The sequence below is a fragment of the Canis lupus genome, chromosome 18, assembly GCF_011100685.1.
Source record: "Canis lupus familiaris isolate Mischka breed German Shepherd chromosome 18, alternate assembly UU_Cfam_GSD_1.0, whole genome shotgun sequence".
NCBI lineage: Eukaryota > Metazoa > Chordata > Mammalia > Carnivora > Canidae > Canis > Canis lupus.
Window position 1 is genome coordinate 52,132,104 of NC_049239.1, and position 10,112 is coordinate 52,142,215.

The following is a 10,112-nucleotide window of genomic DNA, read 5'->3' on the forward strand; positions in this document are numbered from 1 at the left end:
CGGCTTCCGGGACTTCGTGCCGTCGCCGCGGTTGGGGGGTGGGGGGGCCGTACCAAGGGGGAAGCCTGGACCGCAGCGCCCGCTCGTAGCGCGCGGCGGCGGTGTGGACGCGCAGGCCGGGGAGAGAACCTAGTGCCGCCCTCGGGAGCATGGCCCGGAACGCCACCCTTCCTGCCCGCAGCCCTGGGAGGTACGTACTGATGGCCCCATTTCACAGGCGGGGGAAATAGAGCCCCAGAAAGAACAGACTTGCTCAGGGCCACACCGAGAATCTGGGCCAGAGCCAGCTGTTCTCAACATCAGGAGTCTCTGCCACCCACGTCTCAACCTCAATAGGAAGGAGCAGAGTCAAGGATCAACCTGGGTGGCCCTACCTGTGGGCAGCACCCATTTGCCAGTCTCAACCTAGTTCCTTAGCTGTCAAGTGGGAGGATGGTCCGAACATCCCACAAGCAGCCGATTTCCAAAAACTATGGGACCTTGGGCAAAGCCTTACACTCTGAGCCTCAGTTTCTACCTCTGTTAAATAGAAATAATTATGTTTCTGTCTCTTACACAGCCACTGAGAGCATGAAATCTTGGGAAGCATTTAGTTCGGAGACTGGCTGGTTTTCTACAGTCTCATTAGAATCCGTTATCGCGGACGAGAAAGTGCGTGAGTATGCGCGCCTGCGCAAACACGTGTTTACTCTCCCCTAAGAAGCCTGCCCCAGGCGGTAGCCGCCCTGTTCACACCTCGATTAGAACCCTTATCGCCCACCCGCTGGCCTGGCATGGTAATGAGCACCAGCAAGTATCACAGCCGGAGTTAGAGAACTGTCCTGGGGCAGCGCATCAGCTTCTTTCCCTCTTGGCCAGCACTCAGCAAGGGTTGTGAATGAACTGGGTGCTTAATACTTGGTTTGAACAGGGTATCTGTCTGATCTGCCAAGAGTGATCGCGGTTGTCTCCAGAGGCAAGTGACTGTGCATAGGGTGTGGGGATGAGCAGCCTGTAAGCCTAAGTGTGTAACTTCGAGGTCCTCTCCTCTTCGTCTCAGGGAGTTGCGGGGGTGTATGTGCCCAGATGTCTGAGCATCCACCGTCCCCAAATGTGCAGGCTTCTTTTAGCGAGCCTGACACGTGGTCTGGCTCCCAGGCCCAGGGTTGTGGTCCTCGGTTTCCTCTGTAAGAGAAAGCCTTTTACATACAGACCAAAGGCTCCAAGTGCAAAGGGGGGCAGCCAGGAGGCCTGTGCAGAGTATCTGGCACCCAATCACTCCTCACCGAAACTGGGTCTCAGGTACCGAAGCCCAGGACCCTGCCCCCTTCTCTCCCCCGCCCCAGGGTTTATGTGGCCTCCAGGGAGCCACGGGCCAATGCAACTTCACCCCCTTCAGCTTCTGCAGCGGTTTCCTCCCACTCAAAGAGCACTCACTAGCTCCCAGGCCCTTCCGGGAGGCGCCTTCCCCTCTCCCGCCTAGAGGCCCTAGGCCCAAGGGCTCAGGCCCACCCATTTCCTGTGCCGCCCCAACTCCGCCCCTATTCGGGGTGGAAAGTTTCTCTCAAGATAGGCGGTTCCTTCTCCTTCCTTCCCGCCGGGAAGGACCAAAGCAAGTCGGGGTGGGCTCCCAGATCTCTGGCCAGAGAGGGGAAATTACTCGCCCGCCGTCGCAGAACCGCGGGACTAGCTCCGCCAGCTGGATGTGCTCCCCAACCTCGTCAGTGGAGGGAGGACTCGCACTCCTTCGCCGGCAGGCCTTTCTTCCACTCGGGGGTCTTGCGCGCCACCTGCCGGCAGAGCGCGGGGCCGCACTTGCCAGAAACACCGCTATCTCCCCGCCCCAGAGCCAGGCATTCAAAACACAAGAAAGCCGAGAGAGGATTTATTTAACTACGTGCCCAAGAGTCTGGCCCCTAAACTTAAATATCCAGCACGGAGCCTTGGCCCTCCCGGCCGTGGGTGGGTGCAAGAATGGGAATGCCCTGGTCTAGAGCAGTGGAACCCAGGGACCAAAGGTGGGATGCCCCTGAGCCAGCAGCTGCCATAGCAGCAAAAGGTGAAAAGATGGGAACCAAGCACTCATCCCAATCCCAGAGACGTCAAGGGGAGTGCCAGATGCTTTGGGCCCCACCACTAGACTGAAGGTTGGCCAAGCTGGGGTGCACACATGTGGGAGTAGTGGAGGTCCAGTGCGGTGGGCAAAGGCTGTGGCCCAGGTGCCTGCCCCAGTGTTAGCTAACCAGAGTCAGAAAAGAGGTGGTTGGCAGTTTTGCCTCTGAGGGGCTCGAGGCTTGCCTTGTGAAGTGGGTATAGGGGAAAGCAGGCACTATAAGTCTGAGTACTTACTAAGGGGTGAGTTTCTGAGCCTTTTGCATGGGTGCATGTTCCCCCCACCCTCAGCTCTTCAGAGGCTGATGTGAAAGGCGTCCTGCAGCCACTGGTCACGGGCATTGTGTGTCTGGGGCACAGTGAGGGGTGGTGGGTCCGGGGGTAGGCTGGCATCAGGAGGCTCATCGTCATCAGAAAGGCCAGCATCAGGTGGATAAGAGCTGTCTGAGTGCAGGGAGGATGACAGGTCCTGGCACAGGCTCAAGTCTTGGCACAGGTGCTTATAGTCTTGGATTGACTCGTACAGGCCCCACAGCTGGCACAGCAGGGACATATCCAGCTGCCGCAGCCCCACCTGCAAAAGACTGAGGGTGGGCTGGGGTTGGGGTCCAGGCCACCCTCAGCCCTAACCAATCTTCCTGCACCTTTTTAAGCATAAAGATTTGTGGACATCAGATTGCCACCTGCAAGCTGACTCCTTAGGTAAGTCACTGATCCTCAACTGTAAAAGGGGATAACATTTACCTAGCAGGATGCAATGAAATAATATGAGTAAAGCATTTAAAAATACATGGTAAGTACTGCCATAGGTAATAACTATAATCATTGTTACTATATCCCCTCTGACCCAAAGGGCTTTTGTAGATCTTCTGAAACTCAAGCCATGAGTTCCCGGTTCCGTGCCTCTGCGCTGCGCCCCATCCTGGGACCCTCATATTCAGCTGCGGCCCCCCGCCCAGCTGGCCCGGGGCCCAGCTACTCACCATCTCTTTGCGCAGCGCTGCTAGTGCTGAGTCGAGATTAACAGGACGACGCGGGCCGGGGGGACCTGCGGCGGCTCCCGCGTTGGTGGCGCCCGCCGCGTAGCGGGGCCCATCTGGGAGGCGGGCGGCGCGGCTCAGCTCGTCGTGGATGCGGCTGCGCTGGCTGTAGACGCGCTCCAGCTCCCGCCACGAACCCCCGCTTGCGTTGAGGAGACCGCTGAGGCCGCGCGGTAGCGGAGGGAGCCCGGCCAGGGCGCAGCCAGCGCCGCCCGGCGCCTCGGCCGAGGGCAGCCCATTCATGGCCTGGCCGGCGCGGACCGCGACGCTGCCTACTGCCCTTCAACGCTCCGCCCGGGCCGCAGCCCGCAGGCTCCGCACCGCGCGGCCCCGCCGGCCGAACCCAGCCGCCGCCCGCAGGCCGCGCTTTGTTCCTTCCCCCGACTCCTCCGACTCCGCCCCTGCCCCACCCCCTTCGCATAGGCAGGGCCTCCCTTAAAAGGGCTACGTTGGTGGGCCCACAGTGCGAATCCTGGGCAAGGGAGTGGGGCAGCCGCTGAAAGGGAGCCAGAAGAAGGGGCGTGGGGGGGGGGGGGGCGGTGGGGAAAGACCCCAAAAGCGACGAACACGTCTCTTTTACGGCTCGTTTTGCTCCCCCCACAACAACATGTTTAGTTATTCTGCCCAATTTTAAGTCTCCAGGGTAAGATCTAAACCTGGGGTTGGGGCGGAGGGAGGGCGGGGTCATGAGACTAGGGTAAGTCCATACTTGGTCCCCAACGTGCAACCTGATGCCCTGTCAGTGTCTCAGTGTCTGAGACAGGGGCATGAGGTGGGTCGGGATGATGGTATCAGAATGCTCAGGGGAAGAAGACCCCAAAGGGGCCTGGAACCCAAAATCTCATTCAAGGGTGGGAACTGAGCATTGGAGGGCTGAGGAGCCTGAAGGGGTGCTGTAGTGGTCCATCTCTCTTGGTTCTGCTTTTAAGAAGGTTCTGACTTTCTCCTCAGAAAAAAACTATCACATAGTTCTCTCCCTCCTCCCTCATTCTGAGTGGGGAATCCAAGCTGAAACAAGCCCAATTAATCTCTCAGGGCATCAAGGAGAGCAGAACAGTGGCAGGGTAAGAGGCCAAAGGCAGGAAAAAGGCAACCGGAACTGGAGCTGGCATGCACACTCAGAACCAAGGAAAGAACAAACCACACAAGAGGACAGCTGTTTTTCTAGAGGGTTTTTCTCAGGCGGGGCTTTTTTAGTGTTGAAGCTGCCGAAGGCTGCGCAGAGCCTCAGCACAAGCCCGGATCAAGCTACACAGCTGGATGCTAGTCTCCAGGGAGGTGCTAGAGCCCAGGTCAGCTGAGGCCCAGGTCAGCTTCTGCAGGAGGGCCTCCTGTGTGCAGGCCAAGACATCTGCATTTGGAGGCACAGCAGGAGGGGGTGGCCCCTGGGCTGCCTTGAGCCCTGCTGCAGCTCCCTCACAGTGCTCTGGACGGGGTACTGGGGGCTGAGGGGCTGGCCGAGAGCCCGAGGGGAGCTCCACGGCAGAGGCAAGCTGGTGTTCCCGAGCTTGGGAGAGAGCGGCCTGGGCATTCAGAGCTAAAAGAGGAGAAAGTGGGTGGAATGATCAGGAAGCATGTCCCGCGTCAGCCCTGGACCACTTCCTCCTTACTGCTCTGTTCATTCTGTACTTGAGATGCCTCTCTATAAGGTAACTCATCCATTTTCTTCTTGGGGTCACAGTTATTTATGCCCTTGCTTCATCTCTCCCATCAACACTATGCCCGACTTAGCTCAGACTTTTCATACTGTCTGGCACACAGGTGTTTAGTGCCCCTAATAAATGAATGCTCCTCTCTAGAGCCGAAAGTAGAAAGCACCTTACCTCCGCTTCACCCACAGACTCCACTGTCACCTCCCAAACCTACTGTTACCGGGCCTTTATCACCCCGCGGCTTCTCCACCAAGCACACTCGGCCCCTCACCCGGATTATCTTTATCCACGTCTGAGTCGAGCTCCTGACAAGCCACGCAGTAGATTTTCCGCTGTTTGTCTTGAAGGAGGATCGTCTAGAAGCAGAAAGCACGGGGACATGGGTGAGACGCAGGGCGATGCGGTCCAGAGGGGAGAGCTGGGGTAGGGCCGTGCGGCCTGGTCCGCGGCCCCATGCCCGATCCCAGGTCCCGAGCCTCTCCTCACCCCGCAGTCCGCGCACGTCTCGCCCAGCATGCGGTAACCACGCAGCAGGTAGTCGCCCATGAGCCGAGAGATGCGATCCTGTCGCTCCCTTCGCGCTTGCAGAACCTTCGTCTCCGCTTCGGTTGGGGGCTCCCAGGAGAAGTCGTCGACTTCTGGGGTTAGAGAGGCACAAGAGGCAGAGGGGTCTTGCCCGAGCGGGCTACCTCCTGCACCCCGCAACCAGAGGCCCCCACGGCCCAAGTCCTCACCAGCACCGTTCAGGGCCATGTTGCCGTTGTCGCCACCAGGCTCAACGGACGTGACGTACCAGCGGAGCGCTGGACGCTCGGCTCCGCCCCCGCCGCTTAGACCTGGGAGGAGCGCGGAGAGAGCGCCTCGGGCGTGCGGATGCCGGTAGCGGGGCGTGTCTGCGGCGGGAGATCCCGGCCTAGGGGCGAGCCCTCGGCCCGAACCCAGTGGACGAACCGGGCTGGCGGGGCCGCAGGAGGGCAGTCCCCGGGGTAACGTCGCTCGGGTCGCAGGACCTGAAAGTGGCTGCGCGGGGTCGCCCTTCCTGCCGGCCGCAGATGGAGAAGCCGCCTTGGCTTGAGAAATCCACGCTGGCCTCCGCCTCCCCTTGGGTTTCCCGTTCCGCACCGGTCGGACCTGGGCCAGGCGGGGCAGCGGCGTCATCACAACACCCCCTGGATAACAAGTGGCCACTGAAGTCCCTTCAGTACTCGGTGCTTTCTCACTTCAGCCGGCCAGGCGGGCCAGGCGGGGGTCCTTCTCCCTTCCTATACCTTTCAGCCTATTTCAAGACACCCTCACCCCCTTCTGCATGTTCAGAGGCCCAGTCTGCGGATCCCCTTAACTCCGCCCCTAACTTTTTTTTTCTGTTTTAAGTTTAAGGCCCCCAAACGCAGGCTGCTTGGAAAAGCACTGCCCTGGGCTTGCCCAGGTCCGGGTCCGCAGCAGCTGCAGAGGGGTTCCTGGTGGATGGTGAGGCTGAAGGACCTAATAGTTACGCTTATGACCGTTATGCTTTTTTTAGGTGGGCTCTGTTAAAATTACTAGTGCTCCCTGAGCACTGGCCTTAATGTTGCCCCTTCTTCTGCGTTCTCTTTCTTTACGCATCCTCTCCCTTATTAGATTTGGAGAAGCCAGATAGGGCAGGTAGTGGTGCCCAGATGTGCCGCCTGAAGTGCCTTAAGGCGGCACATCAGGGCAGAGGAGAAGGAGCTAGGATTTAGACCGTACAATCTCACTGCAGCCTCCTTTTTTGACTAGACAGCCCGTGCTTCTGCATTCTTACCTGAAGAGCGAATGCCCTTCTGGTGCCATCTTCCTTCTTCATAGACTCCATGGAACTGCCATCATCTGACCCTTGCTGCCACCTGCTTGCAGAGCCTTGTGCCCCTCTTCACTCACCAGCAGGCTGTCTGCCAGCGGTGTTCCTGACTCAGGGTCTGACCCTAGGTCAGTTCTGCCAAGCTGATTAGAGGAACTCTTGGACTCTAGCCTGCGTGCACAGACCCTCCAGGTCCGTACTGTCTTCATCTCCCAACACCATCCGAAATTCCTCAGTGTACCCTTCTGGGTCATCATAATGGCCAGTATCCATTCAACAGCTTATTCTTTCTGGAACCAAATAAAACCCTGGCATTTGTCCTCCTATTTATTTTTTTTTAATATTTTATTTATTTATTCATGAGAGACAGAGAGAGAGAGAGGCAGAGACACAGGCAGAGGGAGAAGCAGGCTCCATGCAGGGAGCCTGATGTGGGACTCGATCCTGGGTCTCCAGGATCACGCCCTGGGCCAAAGGCAGGCGCCAAACCGCTGAGCCACTCAGGGATCCCTGTCCTATTTAATCCCTGTCATTTAGTCCTCATGACAGCCTTACCAGGAAGATACTACTGTTATCTCCATTTAACAGAACAGGAAACAATAATCCTTTATTTATTATTTTTTTTAAATATTCTATCCATTCATGAGAGAAACAGAGAGAGACACAGAGACACAGGCAGAGAGATAAGCAGGCTCCATGCAGGGAGCTTGATGTAGGACTCAATCCCGGGACTCCAGGATCACGCCCTGGGCTGAAGGCAGGCACTCAACCACCAAGCCACCTGTGCGTCCCCAATAATCCCTTTAAAACAAAAATCAGGGACTCCTGGGGGGCTTAGCAGTTGGGTGTCTGCCTTTGGCTCAGGGCATGATCCCAGTTTGGGGATCAAGTCCCGCATTGGGATCCCTGTGGGGAGCCTGCTTCTCCCTCAGCCTCTCTGTGTGTCTCCCATGAATAAAAAAGACAAACAAAAATCATAAATCAGAGGGTGCCTGGGTGGCTCAGTGGTTGCGCATCAGACTCTTGGTTTTGGCTCAGGTCATGACCTTGGGGTGATGGGATCAAGCCCTACACGGGGCTCTTCACTCAGCTCCCCTCCTTTCTACCCCTCCCCACCATGCTCTTGCGCACATGTGCTCTCTCAAATAAATAAATCTTTTTTTTTAATTTTTTTTAAATTTTTATTTACTTATGATAGAGAGAGAGAGAGAGAGGCAGAGACATAGGCAGAGGGAGAAGCAGGCTCCATGCACCGGGAGCCTGATGTGGGATTCGATCCCGGGTCTCCAGGATCGTGCCCTGGGCCAAAGGCAGGCGCCAAACCGCTGCACCACCCAGGGATCCCATAAATAAATCTTTTTTTAAAGATTTATTTATTCATGAGAGACACAGAGAAAGAGAGAAGCAGAGATACAGGCAGAAGGAGAAGCAGGCTCCCCACAGGGAGCCTGATGTGGGATTCAATCCCGGATCCCGGGACCATGCCCTGAGCTGAAGGCAGATGCTCAACCGCTGAGCCACACGTGTCCCAATAAATAAGTCTTTAAAACATAAATTAGGTCAAGGGTGCCTGGGTGTCTCAGTTGGTTAAGCATCTGCCTTTGGCTCAGGTCTTCATCCCAAGGTCCTGGGATCAAGCCCCAGATCTGGCTCCCTGGTCAGCGGGGAGTCTGCTTCTCCCTCTCCCTCTGCCCCCTGCTCATGCTCTCTCTTATGCTCTCAAATAAATAAAATATATTTTTAAATATTTTACTTATTAATTCATGAGAGACAGAGAGGCAGAGACACAGGCTGAGGGAGGAGAAGCAGGCTCATGCAAGAAGCCCCATGTGGACTTGATCCCCGGAATCTGGAATCACACCCTGAGCCAAAAGCAAACACCCAACCGTTGAGCCACGCAGGCATCCCTAAATAAATAAAATATTAAAAAAAAAAAAAAACATAAATCAGGTCAAATCACTCTTGCTCAAAACTCTCTGGCATCCCCCCATCACACTTAGACAAAAATCCAAAGTCCCACAAATCTGGTTCCTGGCCCTGCTCATCCCTTCCCACTCCCCCTACAACCCCTTCTCACTACTCAAGGGCACTCCCATCACCTTTCTCCCCTCAGGGCCCCTGCCTGCCTCAAGTTCTGCAAGAGGATGGACAAGGCACAGGCCTGGAATTAGGCTGGCTTGGGTTTGATCCTGGATCTGCTGCTGTGTCCCCAGGAGTAATTCACTTCATTTCTCTGGACTTCAATTCCTCATCCGTGAAACTGGGTCAGTTATGCCTACTTGGCAGGGGTTGCCGTGAGGATTTAGTGAGATGTGAGGAGATAGGTGGTAGGAGACAATTGACTCCCAGTCTCTCACATGAATGCAGGTTTAGTGAGCAGAGACACCACCTTTGTTCTGGACTGTCTTTTCCAGAATGCTTGTATAGTGAACAGCCTTGGACAACAGAGATAACTGGCTCCCTCCAGAGCAAAGGGCAGGCATACTTACTGCCCATTATAAAATACCTAGATGCCCCAAGCTCAGAGTTAGTCCCTCCACTGTAACACAACTCACCGCTGTGTGTAGGCATTCATATGAGTCCACCTGCCTTGCTTTGGTGAGACTTGAGGATAAGGGGAAGTGACAAATATACTCATGTTCATAACACTTGTGTGCTGGGAGGAATGAAGTCCTTTATCTCTGACCCACAAGTCTCATGTCCTCTGCCAGTATCCATGAAATTGTGTCACCATAACTTGTTAATCTGAAAGTAGGCTGAAATGATCTAAAAGGAGGGGGGACGCCTGGGTGGCTCCTTGGTTGAGCATCTGCCTTTGGCTCAGGGCATGTTCCCAGGCTCCTGGGATTGAGTCCCGCCTTGGGCTCCCTGCAGGAAGCCTGCTTCTCCCTCTGCCTGTGTCTCTGCCTCTCTGTGTCTCTCATAAATAAATAAAATCTTTAAAAAAAGATTAGAGAAAATCAACTAACCTACAAATTAATTCATTGAAAAGAGCAACAAAATTGACAAACCTTTACCTAGACTGACCAACTCAAGCCCAGCTTAGCCAAAGGATATGAACTTTGCAGCTCCAACTGGAAAGCAATGTGACTGTGGTTGCTAAGTCAAGGAGTCCCCAGATGTGAGGTAAATAATGTCAGTGACCACCCAATAGGGGGTTTTAGACAGTAACATTTCCAGCTGACTGTGGAAACAAATTACAGCTGATCCATCTAGAGCACTTAGGTAGATGCCCATGCTAATGGGTCATTCTCTAATGAGACTGACAGGAATCAAGCTGTTGATTGACACTGCATTGCCCAGATTGTCTCCATTTCTGCCTGGGTCCTTCATCATAACAGACATGGCAACGTGTCCACCATCACAGAGTGGGAGCAAAGTAAAGGACTCTTTACTTCTGGTGCAGAGCCCACTGCCCCATGCCAGACTTGTGATTCCTGACAACTTTCATCTGTATGTCCCGGAACTAGAGAGGCCACATTGTATGCAGTGTTGCTCCTGTTCACTCCTAAG

At 55.4% G+C, this 10,112-nt stretch overlaps 2 protein-coding genes and 1 long non-coding RNA gene across 4 annotated transcripts; 1 reads left to right on the forward strand and 2 right to left on the reverse strand.

The window, feature by feature from the left end:
• Window positions 1-15: 15 nt before the first annotated feature.
• LOC111091000 lies at window positions 16-6,925 on the forward strand. Its single transcript, XR_005373626.1, has 4 exons — window positions 16-190; window positions 560-655; window positions 2,745-2,793; window positions 6,539-6,925. It is a non-coding gene; the product is annotated as an uncharacterized LOC111091000 (long non-coding RNA).
• On the reverse strand, window positions 1,849-3,394 carry FAM89B (family with sequence similarity 89 member B). Its single transcript, XM_038563939.1, has 2 exons — window positions 3,075-3,394; window positions 1,849-2,665 (listed from the first exon to the last, which is right to left on the reverse strand). Exons 1-2 carry the CDS (start codon window positions 3,372-3,374, stop codon window positions 2,387-2,389), a joined length of 579 nt encoding a protein of 192 aa, XP_038419867.1. The 5' UTR covers window positions 3,375-3,394; the 3' UTR covers window positions 1,849-2,386.
• ZNRD2 (zinc ribbon domain containing 2) lies at window positions 4,289-5,673 on the reverse strand. Of its 2 annotated transcripts, XM_038563938.1 has the most exons (4): window positions 5,518-5,673; window positions 5,270-5,421; window positions 5,055-5,139; window positions 4,289-4,668 (listed from the first exon to the last, which is right to left on the reverse strand). In XM_038563938.1, exons 1-4 carry the CDS (start codon window positions 5,534-5,536, stop codon window positions 4,325-4,327), a joined length of 600 nt encoding a protein of 199 aa, XP_038419866.1. In that variant the 5' UTR covers window positions 5,537-5,673; the 3' UTR covers window positions 4,289-4,324. The 2 variants fall into 2 exon arrangements, with proteins under 2 accessions (XP_038419866.1, XP_038419865.1); XM_038563937.1 differs by having other exon boundaries at window positions 5,270-5,579.
• Window positions 6,926-10,112: the final 3,187 nt, after the last annotated feature.